This window comes from Dipodomys merriami, unplaced genomic scaffold, assembly GCF_024711535.1.
Source record: "Dipodomys merriami isolate MVZ:Mamm:240054 unplaced genomic scaffold, mDipMer1.0.p SCAF_25, whole genome shotgun sequence".
Lineage (NCBI taxonomy): Eukaryota > Metazoa > Chordata > Mammalia > Rodentia > Heteromyidae > Dipodomys > Dipodomys merriami.
The window spans coordinates 2,475,223-2,497,134 of NW_027203937.1; the positions used below are offsets into that span (position 1 = coordinate 2,475,223).

Sequence of the window (21,912 nt, forward strand, 5' to 3'; positions counted from 1 at the left end):
AGGAGCAGCAAAAAGAAAGAAAAGAAAAAAAAAAAGAAAAGAAAAGAGAAGAGAAGAGAAAAGAAAAGGGGCACAATAAAGTAAGAACAAAAATAATAATCATCAAGGAGACATTTTAATTAAATTAACCATATATTCTAGTGCAGAAGGGCCCTGGGTACCAAAATGTAAATCAGGAAAGTGTGTAATGGTTCCCAACCTTTCTCTAAGCCTCATCTTGTTATATTTGGGCACCAAGACCATCCAATTATGCCACTCATATTTAAGACAGGTCATATCTTCTTAGTTAATCATCTCTAGAGACGTCTTCTCAGACACACCCAGAAGTGTTTTGAAGTAGTAAGCTTGGGCATAATTTAATCCAATCAATCAAGCTCACAGTCAAGATTAACCAACACACTCCTAAATGAACTGGAAATCACTAATTAATTAAAAACATTAAATATGGCATTCTGGAATGTCTCTAAACATAATACTTAAGACATTTAAACAAATTCATGGTCTATGATGCCCTCAAAAATTGTACCTTTGCCCACGTGACAAAGGTAAGAGCACAAAAGATAAATGGAAAGGATATTTCCTTAACATCCCCTTAAATTAGGCATATACTTCCAATATGTAGAAAACAGCTTTCTTACCTGTAAAAATGAGGACCTTACACTAGGTAAGAAAATATTTTCCCTATATTCTTAATCTGCTTTTTAGGTTTGATTTTTTTCAGAGTGGAACCCATAAAGGTACATATGGCCATAAGGAAAGGTGCCTTATGTAAACTGTACTGTGCAGTTTTTGCCTTGGTAGATGAAACACACACAAGTATACCTCATCAGCCTGAAAAGCTTTCCTGGAAGACCTCAGACTGCCATGCCCACTTCACCTCATCTCAGAAGGAAGTGGCCTGGAGCTATCATCACTTCTGCTCCACAACAATTAAGATTTCCATTTTAGAGAGGAAAATAAGATAGAGAAAGGGGAACTATTAGGTAGATAGGGATAAAAAGTGGCAAACTTAAACATAGCCAAAAATGTGTCCCATCCTAGCACTTTTTGTTCCCAAAGTACCTTGAGCTTGTGCTCAAATACTTCTTCCCACAATGCCCTGGGTGCTCCAACAAATGGAAAGAACTGGGGTGGTACATGCAAAAGCTACCAAGTAATCAGTGCAGAGCAAAGAGGAAGAGTTGTGGGAGGAGCTCCATACTATAAAACCACTTTGGGAGAACTTGGGGAAATTCCACCTTAGAGTCCTCTTTAGATGGAAAGCTACTTCTTCCACAGCTTTCCTTTCATCTTCAAATAAATATATTTTGTTTATCTTGAAAAATACTTTCTTAACTTGGAAAAAATTATATTAAGTGAAGTAAGCCAGGCCCAAAGAAACATAGCTCCCATGGTTTCCCTTATTTGTAATATCTAGTATATGTATGAGTCAAGCGGAAAAGGTCAGATACTGTGATGTCAGGAAAATGAACCCTTAGATGTGTATTTTAATGTTTTTTTCTTTCATGCATGTGTTTCTAACGCATTTATAAGATTATCTCTTTGTTGCTTTGTATGTCCCTCCCCCACAGTATAACCCCTGCTTTCACTATATTTGATGTCAGTATAACTTGTGGAGGAGATGGGGAAAAACAAGTCGTTTAAGGATACAGGTGGACCTGTTGCAACAATGAGAAATACAAGTTGTCATGTTGAAAACGAGCTTTACAACGTCGGTGCGGGGGGGGGGGGGGGGGGGAAGGAGAAGGATTGGGATTGGGGGGGGAGGGGGGAGGCTGGGAAGGGATGTGAAGAGTAAATAAAGGAGGAGGCTGCAATGCTTGGTAAGAAATGTACGCATTATCCTGCCCATGTAACTGTAACTCCTCTGTACAGTATGTTCACAAATAAAATTAAATTAAATTAAAAAAAAAGAAAAATACTTTCTTGTAGATGAGCAATAAAGTAATTGATAACCTTTGACAATCTGGCCTGCTGCTTTGGTTCTGTCAACTTCACTCTGGGAAGGCTCAGTGTTATCTTCCCTCCTCAGTACAGTAGGAGTGAAGGAATATGATGATGGAGGGAAACAAAGGTGAAAGGGTCTCAATGCCAGAAACAAATAATAAATTTTAATAATGAAATCATAAAGAAGAAGGTTAGAGCCAGGCGCTGGTGGCTCACACCTTTAATCCTAGTTTATCCAAAGGCTGAGATTTGAGGATTGCCATGCAAAGCCAGCCCAGGCAGGAAAGTCCATGAGACTCTTACCTCTTAATTAACCACTAACCACCAGAAAACCAGAAGTGGTGCTGCAGGTCAAAGTGGTAGAGCATTAGCCTTGAGCTGAAGAGCTCAGGGACAGTGCCCAGGCCCAGAGTTCAAGCCCCACAATCGACAAAATAAAGAAAGAATGTTCAAAGTAAAAGCAGAATAGAAGGAATTTTTATACTTTACTGTTTTTCTTGAGTCTCCAATAGGTATCAAATCATGGAAACATGTGTAAGAGATTTACTAGTGATGAAGGCCCAGATAGGGAAGTAAATAGAGAGCCAGGGAAGACAGCAGACAGCAATGAACATCTGATATAGGGTAAAGGATAAGGAAAGGGAGGAAGGAAAGTGGAGAGGTAGGTATAGCATCTCTGAGTAAGGTTGTCAAGAGGTCCTTAAGCTAACATCTCATATCTGAGGAATCCTGGGCCTCCCAATACAAGCCCATCCTAGCATATATCCCACAGTGATGTCCTAACATCCATTCCACAGTCATGTCCTAAAAATATCTAGGGGAATGGTATGGCCATGACAGAAACAGGGTGCTGACTTCAAAGCAGTGGCTGAGAATGGCCAGTGATGTTCTCCATGCAGTGGGAGGTCTGAAGGCTCATTTTCATGGCTGTCACACATTGGATTCCCATAATCCAATTCCAGAAGTGAACCTTCTATAAAATAGTGATAAAACTGGATAAAAATGCACCAAATTGGATGTGCCACTCATTTCAAGAATATCAGTACCAAAAAAAAAAAAAAGGTCTAACTACTAACAAAAGGAATTGCCAAATAGTTTACTTACTCCAAGAGTTTCTGTGCATCATAATATCCAATTGGATGGACAGGAATACTTGGGAGACCAACAGCGTCTGCAACTTCACGCCTATATGCATTTTCTGTGGGGAAAATGTGAGCATGTTTCCAATAAAAACTCAGTTAACTGTGAACCACATTAAACACATCATCATTTGTATCTACCAGAATTGGTCAAATAAAAACATTCGCATTGCAAATGTTAACATAAATGTAGAGCAACTGAAAGTCTCATTCATGCCCTATAAGAGTGAAAATGTACTCAGTGGTTTTCTGTAATTAAAATGCATTAAAAGCATTAATTATTAATGGCAAAGCAATTTCACTCGTCAGTGTTTGCTCAAAAAAAAAAAAAAGAAAAGATGTATATGCAGGAAAACATGTACAAAATTGCTGAAAGCAGCCACATTTACATTACCCATCACAGTTCTGAAAATAAGAGAGCAAATATATTAACTGTGTACAGTCCCACCACATACTACTGAAAAATTGAAATGGTGCTCAAAAATTAAAAGGGACAATATTTTGTAGTAACATGGAAAATATCTAATCATTACTGTGAGTGGAGTTAGGCAGGCACAAAGAACATCTACTGTCTGTTTCCATTTATGTGAAGTTGAAAGACAAACTAATGCAGTGAGCTAAATATATAAATATTATTGCTAGAGGTGCAGGGAAAATTGACCAGAAAGGGATATAAGAGAACTTTTTAAAGTAATAGAAATGTCACATTTTATTTTGGATGAAAGGAATGCATGTAATAATCAAATATATTGAATGTGAGCTCAAAATCTATGTATTTTATTATATGTCAACTTTATTTCCAAAAAAGAATACACAGTATAACATCCATGGACTTGTTCTTGGGTTTGTTTTTCTCCAAAGATTTTCATCTTAGTTCCAAAATTTTAAATCATCTAGTAAGAAACTTAGGCAACTGCAAAATCTTATTCATTTTTATAGGCAAAATAACATAAATATAGGACTTTTTCTGAAATTCTCTAGAGCAAAACTTTTTAAATTTAATTTTTAATTTTTATAAAGGTGATATACAAAGAAGTTAGTTACCTAAGTCAAATATAGAGTACCTTTCTTTCTTTCTCCTTCCTTCCTTCCCTCTTCCTTCCCTCTTTCTTCTTTCTTTCTTTCTTTCTTCCTTTCTTTCGTTCATTCTTTCTTGCTTTCTTTCTCTCTTTCCTCTCTCTCTCTCTCTCTCTCTCTCTGTCTCTCTCTCTCTATTGTGGGGCTTGAACTCTGGGCCTGGGTGCTGCTGAGCTCTTCACAGCACAAGGCTAGCACTTGAGCCACAGCACCACTTCCATTCTGGACTTCCTCCCTGCCCAGCAGGTCAAATAGAGATAATAATGCCTCCTAGTTAATAATGGTCATAATGCTTGCCGTGACTGGTATTCAGCAGATACTCCTTAGTAGTTATCACTTCATATACAACAAAGCAATCATTCTTTTCAAGACTCTATATTCTAAATGCGCCATTTAATGAGTTTATAGAATCGCTGCTCTCTTCCTTATCAACTAGGAAAAAAAAAACTAAAACACTGAACTCTTGGCCAGACATGGTGACTCACACCTATATTTCTAGCTACTATGTATGCTGAAGTTTGAAGCCAGCCTGGGCAAAAGGTTAGTGAGACCCATCTCAACACAAAAGTTGAGTACAGTGGCATGCTCCCATTGACAGCTACAATGTAAGTGTAAATAGGAGATTAGTGGTCCATACTAACTTGGATGTATTATTTAAAAAATAATTGAAAACAAAAAAGGACCAATGGGTCATGCCTGTAATTCTAGCTACTCAAGAGGCTGAGAACAGATGATCACTGTTCCAAAATCAGCCAAGGCAGGAAAGTCTGTGAGACTCTTATCTTCAATTGAACACCAAAAGGGTTAGAAGTGGAGGTGTAATTCAAGTAATAGAATGCTAGCCTTGAGCAAAAAAGCTCAGGAACAATGCCCAGGCTCTAAGTTCAAGCCCCAGAACTGGCATGAAAGAAAGGGCTATGAGTGTGGCTCAAGAAGTAGAGTGCTTAGAAAACATAAGGCCCTATAAGCAGAAGTTTACACTCCAGTATTGAAAAAATAAAACCCAATTATGAAAACTATAAATTTTGGGAACTTGTCAAAAATACTTGATTTAACCAAAGCTCACTGGACACAATCTGACTTGAGCAGACACAAGTTAAATGATAGTCCTTATTTATCCTTAATTAGTATCATTATTCATACTATTTTTGTAAAACTATTTATATACTTGTTTCCTGAGTTCTGAGTTCCTGAAATTACTGTGGATGAATGGCATATATATCGTATCACAGCTTAACTATCTAGAAAAAGTCTGAGTTTCAAACCTGTCAGGTCCAAGAATTCCAAAGAAGTGATCTGAGACTGAAGCAACCACGCACAGAATGTGAAACTCTTTCATTCCATGCAAAGAGGTTAAAAAAAAAAAGAAATTCTGCATTTGGCCCAAGGTGATCTTTTAGTAAAATCGCTTGGAAGTGTGGACTTCCTGCAGGGACTGAGGTCTGATCACTCACCACTCGCCGGGTAACCCGGGGTGAGAGGGTCCCCCGCACCGTTCAGATTTAGAATGTTCCCACGCTGGACACCACCTCCAGGAAGGTTCCACCCGTCCGGGTAAGGCCTGACCCCGGGAGCCACGTAGTCAGCAGGGTCGGAGTACAGAATCACTCCCGTGGCCCCTGCCAGCTGGGCGTTTTTAACCTACAAAACAGAGCATGCTTTTTTTTTTTTTTTTCTTTTCTTTTCTTTCTTTTTTTGGTCATGGGGCTGGAACTCTGGGCCTGGGCGCTGTCCCTCAGCTCTTCAGCTCAAGGCGAGTGCTTTACCACTTGAGCCATAGCTCCACTTCGGTCTTTTTCTGCTGTGTGGTCCTGAGGAATCGAACCCAGGGCTTCATGCACGCAAGGCAAGCACTCTATCACAAAGCCACCTTCCCAGTCCCTAAAGTGCTAGTTTTTAGTGAAAAGCAGAGAGAGCATGAGGCCCTTGGTTCAAGTCCCAGTACCAGAACCAAAAGGAAACAAACAAAATAGAAATAAATTAAAATAAGATAAAACAAACTCTGAGCTAGTAAGTGTATCTCCTCTATAACATGAGCATTTTCAGAATATAAGAGGCTCCTGGGCCTCACAAAGGCCAGAGGGATGGTTATGCATTGTGTCTGGTACACTGTAGTACTACTTGGACTGGGGTAAAGAAGGAGAGGATCATTACCTTATTTCCTCGGAACACTTTTCCATATCTGGCAATCACAATCTTTCCCGAGCAATTGATTTTCATTTCTCTCTCCAGTTTAAAGAAATCTTCCGTTCGTGCATAGTTAACATAAACTAAATCACCCTGTTGAGATCAGGAACAATTTAGTGTAAAACACAACACAAGAAGGTTTCTCTGCATGAGGGATGCTTGACATCTATGAAAGAGAGGGGGAAGCATGAGGATATAAGATTTGAAAAAATATAAGGCTTCGTGGGTACCAGAAGCTCATGCCTATAATATTACCTACTCAGAAGGCTGAGACTTGAGGATCACAGTTTGAAGCCAGCCTGAGCAGAAAAGTTTGTGAGATCCTTATCTCCAAAGAACTTCCCAAAAACCAACAGTGTGGCCCAAGTGGTTGAGTACTAGGCAATGAACCAAAAAGCTCAGGAGCAGCCCCCAGGCCCTAAGTTCAAGCCCCAGAACAGGCACCCCCAATTTTTTTTAAAGGACCAATATGAGGCTCAAGGGAGGGAAAATTCAAATTGAGAAAATATTTAGATGAGTTGGAGACATGAACATAAAAGAACAAGTTTATTTGGGGGCCGGGAGTATGGGTCAAAGTGGTAAGTGGTAGAGCATCTGCCTGGCAAATTCAAGGCCCCAAGTTCAAACTCCAGGACTATTAATAATAATGAATAATAATGTTTATCTTATCTTCTTTTTATTAGGTAGCAATAAAGATATAGAAGCATTCTCCAATAAAAAATCCACATAATACACATACTTCTGAGCCAGGCACTACGGCACATACTATAATTCTAGCTACTTAGGAAGCTAAGATCTTAAGATCTGAGTTCAAAGCCAGGCAGACAAATCCATGAAACTCTTTATCTCCAACCAGCAAAAAGCTGGAAGTGAAGCTGTGGCTCAAGTGGTAGAGTATCAATCTTTTGAGCTAAAAAGCTATGGAGATCAGGAAATCCTGAGTTCAAGTCCAATAATGGCACACAAACCCAAAAACTGTAGGTAAATTAATAATTGCCAAAGTAGGACAGGGAGTGATAGTTTTATTCACATTTTTTGCTTTTACCAATAAATTCTCAGACATTTTGTACAGTAATGCAAAACATTTTGTTATGGAATTGTCACTACATGATATAAATACAATCCAACTTACAACTCCTGAATCACACACTGATCTATCAGCCAAGTTATTTTTTTTTCCCTTGGCACCAGTGATCAAATGTAAAGCTTTGAACTTGCACTATTGGCACTCTGTGAGCCACATCTTCAAGCCTACTTTTTGCTTGTTTTTTTTTTTTTTTGGCCAGTCTTGGGGCTTGAACTCTGGGCCTGGGCACTGTCCCTCAACTCTCCAGCTCAAGGCTAGCACTCCACCACTTGAGCCACAGCACCACTTCCAGCTTTTTCTGCATATATGGTGGTAAGGAATCGAACTCAGAGCCTCATGCATGCAAGGCAAGCACTCTACCACTAAGCCACCTTCCCAGCCTCTTTGCTTGTTATTTTAAAGGTAGAATTTCCAGAACTTATCTGCCTGCATTGGCTTTGAACCTTGATTTTCCAGATTTCAACCTCTTTCCTAGCCGTGATTACAGGTGTGAAGCATCAGCACAAAACTAAGAAGTTATTTTATTTTACTTTTGCTAGTCCTGGGACTTGAACTCAGAGCCTGGCGCTGTCCCTGAGCTTCTTTTTGTTCAAAGCTAGTTCTCTACCACTCGAGCCACAGTGCCACTTCCAACTTTTTCTGTTTATGTGGTACTGAGGAATCAAACCTAGGGCTTTATGCATGCTAGGCAAGCACTCTACCACTAAGCCATATTCCCTGCCCTAGAAGTTATTTTAAATTTCAGCCTGAAGTAATTTTCATACCTCAGATAATTACTTCCTATGTATTTTAAGATGGGTAATATATGACTTTCATTTGTTTATTTAAAAAAAGGACAAAGGTATTTTAATTTGTAAGGTGGACCTCACCAATTAGGACCTCACCACATGCTCCATATTCCACAAAGGGATACACAGATGCTGGGAGTGAGAGAAGGAAGAGATGACATTGTCCAAAAAGATTACCTTACTTATGTAACTATAACCCCATTGTACCCCCTTTATAACAACAATAAAATATTTTAAAACAAGAATACACAGGTGATTGATTTCCCTTGAACAATTCATGCCTGTACTTGGCAGCTGCCAAGTGATTTCCAGCCTCCTGTGATTTTGTTTATAGTTTTCCTTTTAGAGAAAATCTTATGTGTTCAAAAACAAATTCAAATTCTAAAGCAGACCTATTTCTTAGTTGATTTTGAGATTTACTTGAAGACTATTTTGATGGCCAGGGTTCTAAATGTTATGGAAAATCCCAGCCCTAGAAGACATTTTGGTTGGGAGGAAGAGAATAAAATGATAATTAAAATGATCATAAACATTAAATTGAATATGAGAATAGGATGGTATGGGGGCTCATGATGTAATTGTAGTTACTCAGGAGATTTGAAGGAAGACTGGACAGGAAAGTCAATGAGACTCTTATCTCCAATTAACCACCAGAAGGCTGGAAGTGAAGCTGTGGCTCAATGTTAGAGTGCTAGGCTTGAGTGGGAAAGCTCAGAGACAGCACCCAAACCCCAAAACCACCATACACACACACAAAAATATATAGCATATTTTAAGGTGATTGCAAAGTGATGATATAGAAATCTTAAAAAAGCAAATTTAAAGAGAGTCTGAAAACAGTGACTAGTACTCAAATAGGTAACTTTAAATAACATGGTAAAAGTCTAATTTAGAAAGTGACATTTGAATCTTCGCTTTGGTAAAACGGATTTTTAGCTACTGCATTTTTTTCCTAAGATCAACATAGGCTAATGCACTAGTAATAATGGCACTATGTCTGATTTATAATTGTTAGCCTTACTAGAGCACATTCTTTGTTTTGTTTCTTCAATTGGTTGGCTTTGTGGAGTATAAACACAGGGCCTTGCATGCCTGCATTTTTATTTATTTAATTTTTGTTGTTTGCTCAAGGCTGGTGCTCTACACTTGAACCACATCTCTACTTCTGGCTTTATACAGGTTAATTGGAGATAAGAATCTTGAGGATTGGTTTTCCTGGGCTGGCTTCAAACCTCAATCCTCAGATCTCAATCTCCTCAGTAGATAGGATTATAGGCATGAGTCCCCAGTGCCTAGTTTAGAGAATCTTCTTTTGCAAACTTTAGCTGCAGTTAACTAATTATCAGAAAAAATATAGTAATGGTATCTTGTAATTATTCCTTAATATTATTAAATTTAGGGAGAATATTTCTTTAAGTGTTACTAAGTGGAAACTATTATTGCTAATCCTCACACCTACACAAAAAAGCTATGATGGAGAAGGTATGGGAGAAGAAGATACTAGTTTAAAACTGACTATAAGCTTTACAAATGAAAACAAAAACAACAGTTTATGCTCTCTCAGCATTTCTTAAATACAAGCTTTGTTTAGAAACAAGGGTCTTCTTGTGTAGCATGCACTGTGCCATTGTTCTATGACTGTGAATAAATACAATTCTGACTACTGGGTTACATTTTCCCCATTTCTTTCAGGTTTACATTTTCCTGTCCTTGTTAGTATAGTTTAAACTGGATGGGAATGGGAGTGGTTCTTTAAGAATGGCCTTTGAATTTGCAAAAGCACAATCACTGAGGACCTTAGTTTTTAAATACCTTAAGGTTAGGTGTTATAGCTCATGTCTGTAATCTAAGCTATTTGAGAAGCAGACATCAGCAGGACTTCAGTTCAAGGTCAGACTAGAAAAAAAGTTAGTGAGATTCCATTGCAACCAATACAAAGCTAAACTGGGTGGTATATATTGTTATCCCAGCTATTCAGGAAGCATAAATGGGAGGGACATGATACAGGCTGACCCAGGCCTATATTCAGCACCATTATTAAAATAACAAACACAATAAGGGCTTTGGTATGGTTCAAGTGAGAGTGTTCACCCAGCAAGTACAGATCCTGGTTCAAACCTCAACATTGAAAATAAACAAAGAACACACACCCACAAATCTCAAGTTTATCCCAAGCCTACTAAAATTCAGAGGGTAGGAACTAGAATCTCTATTCTATAATTTCTCCAAATTATCACACACTAAAGTTTGAGAATCCGTTGATAAGTATGATTATAGATATTATCAAATTGCCAATTTGCCTCAAGCTGGGTTTCAAATGACTTATTATGGCACACCAATTAACCCACTCATCTGACATTGGAATAGGAACAGGAATCCCATACAGAATAACTTGTGCCTCCTAGTTGGTCATTAATCTGGGAGAAGCATCTTGAAAGAAAAATAAATGATAATGATTTCTATGCTGCTCAGTTACACCAAAGTTCAAAACTACTTTGTTGAATTTAAATGTCATGCAAAAACATTTAGACCAATCAGAGTAAAATGTACTTCTTTATAACATCTTAATATCTTAACTCTGTTGTGTATGTGTGTATGTTGTGTATGTTGTGTATGTTGTGTTTGTGTGTATGTGTATGTATGTGTGTGTGTGTGTGTATGTGTGTGTGAGAGAGAGAGAGAGAGAGAGAGAGAGAGAGAGAGAGAGAGAGAGAGAGAGAGCTTGAAACATGTCCCCAGCTCTTTTGCTTTTTATTTTGTTTATGAAAGAGGATATCACTAACTTTGCCCAGGCTACTGTTGAACTTGTGCTACTCCTGCCTCTACTTTCTAAGTAGTTGTGATTATAGATACTGGCCAGTATGCTCAGCTAGGATCTGTTTCTTCATTCATATTTTCACTGCTCAATGTATTTCAGTGTTCTTCAGCTGGTTCATACTCTTGTTTTGTTGTTACAGGGGTTTAAATTCTGAGTCTTGAGCTTACTATCCAAGTACTCTATTACTCGAGCCATGCCCCATGTTTCTCCTTTAGCGCTTGCTTTATTTATTGTTTCTCTAGGGTCATTTATTTCTTGTACAGGGGCCTAGGACCATGATCCTCCTACTGAAGCCAAGATGACAAGCATGCACCATAATGCCCAGACTTTTCTTTGAAATATGGACCCTTTATTTTATTTTATTTTTTTATACTCAGGTACTGGGCTTAAACTCAGGGACTCCTGCTCTCATTTAGCTTTCTTTTGCTCAGGGCTAAGACACTACTACCTGAGTTACACTTCTACATCTGGCTTTTCAGTGGTTAATTGGAGATAAGAGTATCTGAAATTTGTTTGCCCGGTCTAGACCAGAAACACAGTTCTCAAATCTCTAACACCTGAGTAGCTAGGATTACAGGTATAAGACAACTGGTGGCCTGGCTCTGGTGGCTCACGCCTGTCATACTCGCTACTCAAGGGGTTGAGGATCGCAGTTCAAAGCCAGTCTGGGCAGGAAAGTCCGTGAGACTCTTATCTTCAATAAACCACTCAGAAAACCAGAAGTGGCGCTGTGGCTCAAGTGGTAGAGCACTACCCTTGAGCTGAAGAGCTGAGGGACAGCACCCAGGCCCAGAGTTCAAGCTCCATGACCAACCAAAAACAAAAAAAAAAAGAAAGAAAGACAACTGGCACCCAGCTTGGTATATGGTCTTGATAAATTTTGTTTGGACTAGGATTAAAATGTGATCTTCCTGTACTCGGCCTCCTGAGTATCTATGACTTCAAGAGTGAGTCACTGCGTGCAGAACAGTTAATAAGATTTTTAAAGTGTATTTTACGTTGCATAGCAATTTTAAACTCTTGTTTATATGCCCTGCTATTATATATTATTTGTCCATATCTACTTATACTCTACTATCTACTATTTTAATCATATTTTATACACATTGTTTGCATACAAATATCATATATTCTATATTATATTTTGAGATATATATTTTAATCATATTTTATACACATTGTTTGCATACAAATATCATATATTCTATATTATATTTTGTGATATATATGGACACACATACACACTTTACGTAGTTGTACAAAGGGGTTCTGTATGAACCCATGCAATTTAACAAAATGATCAGAAATTCCATAGGAAAAAGAAACATTATAATTAATCATTTCACAAAGTGAAACCTAGAGTAGTTTAATCAGCATGTATGTTTATAGATGAGTAACCTTATTTGTGATCAGAGATATGTGAATCAAAACAAATTTTAAAAACCATGTATTAGCTGGGGTGCTAGAGGCTCATGCCTATCTATAATCGTAGCTACTCAGGAGGCTGAGATCTGAGGCTCAAGGTTTGAAGGCACCCTGGGCAGGAAAGTCTGTGAAATGCTAATGTCCAATTAACCACCAGAAAAATGGCTCAAAATAGTAGAGTGTTAGCCTTGAACAAAAGAGCTGAGAGATAGCACCCAGGCTCTGAGTTCAAGTCCCATGACTGACAAGTTTAAAAAAAAATTTTAAAGTAACCTATCAGCTGGATAAGCAATAAAATCTTGTGATATAATTTGAAATGTTTATATCAGTATTCAGAAAGATGGCTAGCATTGTTATCCTAGATACTCAGGAGTCTGAGATCTGAGGATCATTGTTCAAAGCCAGCCTGGACAGCAAAGTCCATGAGACTCTTAGCTCCAATTAACTACCAAAAAAAACCAAAAAAGCTGCAAGTGGAGCTGTAACTCAGGTGGTAGAGTGCTAGCCTTAATCACAAAAGCTTGGGGACAGCACCAAGGTTCTGAACTTAAGCCCCAGGATCAACACACACACACACACACACACACACACACACACACACACACACACACACACACACACACACACACACACACACACACACACACACACAAAGAGCAAGACTCACACACTGAAATTGGGATACAGCTACTACAGGCTGATACTGGGAAATGAGATGTTTTCTGCAATTCCACCGTACCATTCCTGGTTTACTGTGTACACAGGAACTCTACTGGACTGTGTCTGGACACATACTAGCACTTTAATGGGGCCTTCATCCCAATAAAGGGTATTTACAGACAAATTATGTGTTACTAAGAGAAGAGGTGACTTATTTGTGGTGTACATATGATGAAATATGCAACAGTGAAAACTAAAAAACTACTATGACATAAACTAACACATTGTGAAAAGAACTCTTCCTTAACTGGAAATAATAATAAATCAATGCCATTAATGTGAATTTAAAGTATATCAAAAACAAAAACAAAACCATGTATTTTGAAAGATACACACACACACACACCCCTGAGGACATATATCACAGTGGATGTATAGATGTGAGCCATGAGTACAGGAATGGGATGGAAAAGAAAAATGAAATATGTTGTAAAAAGTAAGCATATTACATCAAGAACCTCACCTTGACACTAGTGTGCCTAACCTACAGAATGAGGCTAAGTAGCTTTGGTTAGCTTTCAATCTGAGACATACTATCTCTTTATTTACAACTCTCACATTCCCTAATTTCAATGGTGAAATAACTGCAATGATTGCAAACATCCTAAATACATGCCAACTTTAAATATAATATTAACTGTTCATTGGAGATACATTTCAGATAGCCAAAAGAAAACAGTCTTATCTATTATTTGTGGTATTTTTTTTCTTTTTGACAGTCCTAGGGCTTGAACTCTGGGCCTGAGAGTTGACTCAGATTCTTTTGCTCAAGGCTAGTGCTCTACCACTTGAGCCGCAGCTCCATTTCTGGTTTTTCTGATTAATTGGAGCTAAAGAGTCTCATAAACTTCCTGGCTGGGCTGGCTTAGAACCATAATCCTCAGATCTCATCTTCCTGAGTAGCTAGGATTACAGGTATGAACCACTGGCACCCACGTTTCTCAAACATGCAAAAAGGGTAAATTAGGATGCTGTCAAAACTCCTTTTAGGATACTTTAATTTTTGCCTGCAGGTGCCTGGGCAGGAGGGCTTCTGCAGTTTTGTACCTGGGGTGTTCCTTGTGGAGAGAAGGCACTGAAAGGAGGAACAACATCTGAGACATGTTCATACCCTGGAGGAGGCGGTTCCGATAAGGATGTGTTGAAAACCTAATGAAGTGAAAATAAGAATAAAAAATAAATCAATTAAACTTAAGTACTACAATCAAGAAAAGATGTATATCATCTCTACTGTCAGTGAGTGTGTTTTATTATTTTGATAATACCAGCTAGATTCTCAGCACAATGCTGGGGATGTGAAAAACACATAAACTGAATGAATTCATACCCTGACCTCTGTTAGGGAAAGAGAGCCAAACAAACAAACAGGAACTAAAACCAGTAAACAACTAAGTACTACAGAAACTTTCTGAGTAACTCAAAACGAGTGAGTTCAGGAAAGAGAAGATTTTCCCAAATAAAGGAAAAATTGCATATGTATTTTTGCCTTAAAAACATTTCTCCTTATTTTTTAACCTTACATTTAATAATAGTTTTCAAAAGTGGAATACATCTGTATTTGGTATAAATAAAAGCCTAACTGCATGTTTGCTTCACTGAAACTTAGAAATAAGTTAACATCATCAGTTTTCTGAGATAATTGTCTGAGCTTTCAATTTGGAGGGTAATATACTGCCCTAAAGAAAAATGTAAAAATCTTGGCTTTGCATGGTGACACTGTACTTAATAATCCCAGCACTTGGGAGAACAAGGCAGTGAGTTCAAGGCCAGCCTGGGCTACACAGGAAGACCTTGCCTGAAGAAAGCAAACAAAAAAATTAAAAATTTGTTGCCCATCACTGGGATTCAGTGGCTCTTACCTGTCATTCTAGCCCCTCCAAAGGGTGAAATCTAAGGACCCCAGTTCAGAGAGAGCAGCAGAAAAGTCCTTGAGACTCTTATGTCCAATTAGCCAATAAAAGACCATAAGTGAAGCTGTGACTTATTAGTCTTGAGTAAATAAAGTAAGCAAAAGTGTGATCCCAAAATATGGAAAGTACATAGTGTTTGTAGTTACTTAACTACTAAGCTAGGATGATTTCTTAGAAGCAAATTAAATATTATATTCACTTTAACGAAACAAATTACAAATAAAAACAAATTATAAATAAAAATAAAAAGTAAGAAACAAAAAAGACAAGAGCACTGGAGTCCTTCTGACAGGCAGTGATGAAAGGTGTTATAATGTAGTATGGAATGCCTCCCAAATATCTGTGCCTTGGGTCCCAGGGTGGTGCTATTGGACGTAGGTAGAAACTATGAGATGGAGTGTAAGGGTGGTCCCTAAGTCACTGAAAGTGGTATGGCTTGAAGGAGATTTTAGACCTGGGCCTCTTCTTTGTTTGTGTCCTCATCGTGAGGTACAGTTTATTTCACTCCACATTCTGGACCTCCTGATCACTAACTACAACTAAAATCAGGAGCTGAAAGAAATTTATTCCTGTCTAAGCTAATAATCTTAGGTCTTTGGTCACAGTAATGGAAAGCTGACTAGAATAGTTATTCTATCTAAGCCTCAGGCTTCTTGAGAGTAACAGAGGAGTCATACTAGTCTGAAGCCAGTCCAAACCATGGACTCTCACCAGAGACCCTTGCATAAAGCTGGTCTACAAAGAGCAATATTCCTTAGGGATAAGGATAAATGAGAAACTAACATATTCCACAGAAAGTGATGGCCCAGAGTAGAGTAGGAAAAAGGGACTCAGACAATTCATTCAAATTTCATATTTGCTGTCTCTGTGATACAAAATGCCTTAAGTTAAAGGACAGTATTTTAAAATATTGTCCTTCAACTTAGAGAGGACTTGTAGAATCCTCCAAAAGTTATAAAAAAATAAGATCTTCCCCTTCCACAAAAACAAAACACTAGAGACACAACACACTGAGGGATAGAGCTAATGGAAAGAATAGAGTAAATTCACATTTTTAAGAACATTTCTTGGAGTATATAACAAACATAACATTGAATTAAAACAAACATAACACTGAATTAAAACTTAAATGAAAAAAGCATAGGTAAATAATAGATCAATTGGATAGATATGGTAGCACACACTTATAATACCAGTGCTAGGAAGGCTGAGACAGGAGGACTGTCTGCTTGAGGCTAGCCTTGGCTACATAGTATGATGCTGTCTCAGAAAGCAAACAAAAAATAAAATAAAACTTAGACAAAGCTGCAGAAAATTAATCATTTTAAGAAACAGATCTGAGGAATGGGAAGGTGGCTCAGTGGTAGAGCGCTTGCCTTGCATGCTTGAAGCCCTGGGTTTGAGTCCTCAGCACCACATAAGCAAAAAGAAAAAAAGCCAGAAGTGGCGCTGTGACTCAAGTGGTAGAGCGCTACCCTTGAGCTGAAGAGCTGAGGGACAGTGCCCAGGCCCAGAGCTCAGGCTCCACGACCAGACCCCCCCCCAAAAAAAAAAAACAAAAAAGAAAAGAAACAGATCTGAAAGAACACTCCATCATTCAATAACCAACCATAAAGATGTAAATGTGAAAGAAATAGTTACCGACTTAAAGGACAATGTAAGTATGTTCAAGCACTTATTCAGTTCTAAAAGAAGATAAGAAAAATGTGAAAATGATAAATCTGAATTTACTATGTCTAACAGTATACTAAAACTGATAAAACTTAAGAATTCTTGCATTTAGGAGGTCTAATAAATTCTGATCAAAATAAATACAAATTAATATGCACCCAGACCATCATAATAAAATTTCAATATTCAAACTAGCTTTAAATTTAACATTTCTTTTTCTATATTTAATAAGGAAGACAGACACAATGAGGCATGTTAAGAAAAAGGGGACTTCAGCAAAATGACAAACTCTAATAAGCAAATAAAATACGCTTAAGGTGATAGAGTGCTGAGTATAACTATTTTTCTAAACAAAATGTTTATAAGATAGCCAGAAACTCTGCTCTAAAGAAAATCTGAATAATTATCATATGATTAGTGTCCTATAAGCCACATTATCTAATCAGAATATATTTATTTTAGAAATCAAACCAATCTAGATAATTGTGGACATAATAAATTCAGATTGCTAATTATAATTGCTAATTACTAATTACAACTCTAAATAATTTCAGAATCAAAAGAAAACATGAAGGTTAGAAAACAATTAAATTAATAATCAATCAAATACTTTATATCTAAACTTGTAGAATATAGATGAAGTGTTTCTAAGTAGAAGTTTACATACTTATGACTCTTTTTTTATATTTTTCAAAAAGTGTAAACAGGGTAGTGGTGGCTTATGCCTATAATCCTAACTACTCAGGAAACTGAGATGTAAGAATTAAGGTTTGATGCTAGCCCAGGCAGAAAAGTCCAAGACTCTTAACTCCAATTAACCAGCAAAAATAAAAAGCTATAATAAGAGGTCTGACTCGAGGTATGCTATGTAAGAGCATGAGGACCTGAGTTAAAGTCTCGTTCTGATGTACACAGAGACACATACAGACACCTTCTCTCTCTCTCTCTCTCTCCCTCCCCCTCAAATAAAATAAAAATTCTAAATACCCATGAGTTAATAATTTGACAGAAAATGCTAAAACCTAACAAAGAAAAGACTTCAAAATCCATAGTAAAATTGACAAATTCCTTTTGAGATCAATAAGGAAAAAAATTAGTCAAAACACAAAAAACAGGCTATTACTAGAAATGAATAGATGCTGCACCAATTTAAACAGGTAAAAAAGACTATAAATTGGGGAGTTTCAATAACATAGACAAATAAAATTTAAAGAATTTATGAAATCCAGGGCTGGGAAGGTGGCTCAGTGATAGAGTGCTTGCCTTGCATGCATGAGGCCCTGGGTTCGATTCCTCAGCACCACATAAGCAGAAAACAAAGCCGGAAATGGCATTGTGGCTCAAGTGGTAGAGCGCTAGCCTTGAGCTGAAGAGCTGAGGGACAGCACCCAGGCCCAGAGTTCAGGCCCACGACCGGACCCCAAAAAAAAAAAAAAAAAAAAAAAAAAAAAGAATTTATGAAATCCTGTTGCTGGAGACAGGAAAGGTCAATTCTTTCAGCTTCCCAGGTTCCATGAAGATCACAGAGTCCTGTGAACAGCCATGAAAAGCATTTCAAATGGAAACAAGCAGAATCTCACAGGCAGAAGTTCAACAAAGACTTATTTCAGTAAAATAGGGTATAGTAGGAAGAAATAGAAAACAGGTGAAACGTGTTTCTCACAAAGGAAGACTTAAAATGCTTGTTCTTACCTGGGGTGTTTACATGCTCTGGTCTAGGGCAATATACATCTTTGTGTTGTCTAAGACACCTAGGCATAAGAAACTACAGGCTTAAGGCAGGTCTATTACTCAAGCTTGCCAAGATGGGTGCTGTTTATTACTCTAAAATATCACATCTTCTCTATTCCTATGCAAAAATACAGGGACAAGCAATGAGTTTCAGGACTGGCATCTATCAGAGAAGCCCTCCAGTTTTCTGTCTCTACTGGTTAAAAAAGCTCTGGAGTTTGGTACTATCTCAAAGGAAAAGGCAGGTACAGATAGAATAGCTTCTTTATTTTTTCTTGTTCTTGTAACTCAACATCAAGAAGAGATGATGGATGGGACAGGACCTCCCAGCTCTGGTTTTGTCAGTTTTTATGTCCTGGTTCTGGGTTTGTTTTCTGTTGGTTTTTTTTTGTTGCTGTTATTGTTGTTTTTGGTGGTAGTGTTTTGTTTGTTTTTTATTACACACCTTAGTTTTATAAGGGAGGTCTCATTGTGACATTTCCAAATATTCTGATCAATCTTGCTTTATGATTCTCCCCTAACTCACTCCCCTTCTTAAAACAACCATTTCAACAGTTTCACCATTCTATTTTCATACTTGCAAACAAACTACTTCAACCAAATTCATCTCTTGTCAGTCCAACCCTTCCTGCTAGTCTCTCCACCTTTTATGTTCCTGTCATTTGTTTATTTATTTTAGTATGTATTAATTATATCAAGGGTTTATATCATGGTATTTCACATATGTACCATGTGTGAAATATACACATAGATGCATATTTATTTATTTATAAATGGAATACACATATATTTATTTGTACATGATATATATTTGTATATGGTATAAAATATTTATATATCATTTATATACTTACTTATATAAATAAGACATTATATATAATGTTACATAAAATATATTATTTTTCTCAGAGTAACCTTATCTTACTTTTTCTTCCCTCATCCCCTGGTTCTGTTTAACTTTTGAGCTTGGGGCTGGGAAGGTGGCTCAGTAGTAGAGTGCTTGCATAGCATGCATGAGGCCCTGGGTTTGATTCCTCAGTACCACATACACAGAAAAAGCTGGAAGTGGCGTTGTGGCTCTGGTGGTAGAGCGCTAGCCTTGAGCAAAAGACGTTCAGGGACAGAGCCTAGGCCCTGAGTTCAAGCCCCAGGACTGGCAAAAAACAAAAACAAAAAACTTTTGAAAATAGTCACTATTTATAGTTTCCCTCTCCTCACATCTATCTATCTTGCTTAAAACTTAGTAACATATTTTTTAAAAAATCATAACACACTTGCACATCCATGTTCACTACTGCACTATTCGCAATAGCCAAGTTATGTCATTTACAGGGATATGAATAGGCCTGGAGCAAATCATGTTAACTGAGGTAAGCCAAGCACAGAGAGGAAAATGGTGCATGTTTTCTCTCACATGTGGAAACTAGATATAAAATACAACTGGATATGCATTTACAGATGCACAAGCAGCTTAAAGGAGGATATACTTAGGGAGCAACCGAAACATGTAACTCTGTGATCATCAGGAGTACTATTTATCAACACTAATTGCAAGAATTGGAAGCATGGGGACTTTTTGTTGGTGGTGATATTTGTTACTGTTTTGTTGTTGTTGTTGTTTTCTTCTGTAGGGGTCACAGGAAGGCACAGAAATGGAGGAAGGAAAAGTGAGCAAATACAGTCAATGTATTCAATACACATTATGTAAAAATGTACTATGCAACTTGGAGGCAGGGACAAAAGGGGGAAAATGTGGAAAAGCAATCAAAGGGGTGACATTGTCTAAGAAATATTATAATCATTACCTGACTTACGGAATTGTAACCCATTTATTCAATGTCTTAATAATAACAATATAAAAATAAAAATATAGCATATGACAATAAAAAGCTAAAGCCATTTTAAAAAACTACATCTTTATTTTCCTCCAGAAATAATGGGCTAATCCCCAACTTCTTTTTCTTCAGTTGGGAAGATTACATAAAGACCAATTAAATATAATAAAACTTTTTCACAAGATTTTAAAAACAACTCATTTTGTAAGACTGATATAGCTTACAAATTATAATTCAGCAAGCAAACTGAAAAACAAATTACCAAACTTGTTATGCTTATAAGCTGGATATGCATGGATATGAGTTCAAATCACTACTACTAGTATTAGAAGTTGCTGAAATATAAGATCATATTAACATTGGAATATCAATTTTATCATCAACTTAATAAAGAAAGCCAACATTCTTATGTTTAAACTGTTGATAAAATCTGAAACTCGGCACCACTGGCTCACGCCTCTGTAATCCTAGCTACTCATGAGTCTGAGATCTGAGGGTCGTGCTTTGAAGCCAGCCCAGGCAGGAAAGTCCAACTCTTATCTCCAATAAACTACTCAGAAGGAGCTGGAAGTGGTATTGTGAATCAAGGTGTAGAATGCTAGCCTTGAGCCCAAGTAGCTCAGAACATTACCTAGGCCCTGAGTTCAAGCCCCAAGACTGCACCCCCCGCCCTCAAAAAAATCTGACATAAAGCCATAGCTAAAAGTCTTAGTAAACTTGGGAAAGTAGTGAGTTAAGTTAATCTGATAAAGATGACAACAAATGTCAACAGTAATGGTGGAATACAAAAGTCATTCCCTACCAGGCCAGAAGGATAGTCAAGACTATCAACCATGACTGCTTCCTTTCAACATGTGTCTTAGGTCTTGGCCAGAAGCAAAACGCTGGGGATAGAATGAGATGGTTTAACTGAATGCCAGTGGCTCACACCTGTAATCCTAGTTACTCAGGGGAGATGAGATCTGAGGACCATGGTTCAAAGCCAGCCTGGGCAGGAAAGTCCATAAGACTCTTATCTCCAATTAACCACCAGAAAACCAGAAGTGGGACTGTGGCTCAAGTGGTAGGGTGCTTGCCTTGAGCTGAAGAGCTGAGGGACAGCGCCCAGGCCCAGAGTTCAAGCTCCACCACCACCACTAACAACAAAAAAGAATGACATTTTATAATACCATGTAGAGCATTGGTTCTTCCCTCTTGAGGCTGACAGTACCACAAATCAAATGAAATCAGCTATGACAACAATCTTCCAAATTTATTTTCTTTGTTGTGATCCATATAGGATGCACACTCATCTGAATTCTACAGGCTGAATGATAAGATAATCCATGTGGTGCTCTCACTTGTGAGGCCTCCTGAATAGGAGCATTAGTGAGCACTACAGCACTAGTGACCAATAACAAGTTTTTTCTCATCAACTTAATGAGTTAGTTTAACAAACAGGAAAAGTATTTTTACCAAAGAAATGACATTTTTGGCTGACTTTATCAAATGTGGAGTATATGCCAGCATTAGAGCACTAACCTACTTGTAGCCTCAAATTATGTATTCTGAGTACAACTAAACAATTTTGGTTTACA

General features: G+C 37.6%; 1 protein-coding gene across 1 annotated transcript in view; it reads right to left on the bottom strand.

The window, feature by feature from the left end:
* Folh1 (folate hydrolase 1) overlaps nt 1–21,912 on the bottom strand; it is a 71,271-nt gene that overhangs the window by 38,382 nt on the left and 10,977 nt on the right. The window contains exons 4-7 of the mRNA XM_070034806.1: nt 14,236–14,337; nt 6,318–6,443; nt 5,618–5,804; nt 3,052–3,145 (exon numbers count right to left, since the gene is read on the bottom strand). Of these exons, the coding sequence (XP_069890907.1) occupies nt 3,052–3,145; nt 5,618–5,804; nt 6,318–6,443; nt 14,236–14,337 (509 nt within the window). The remainder of the gene's footprint in view (nt 1–3,051; nt 3,146–5,617; nt 5,805–6,317; nt 6,444–14,235; nt 14,338–21,912) is intronic.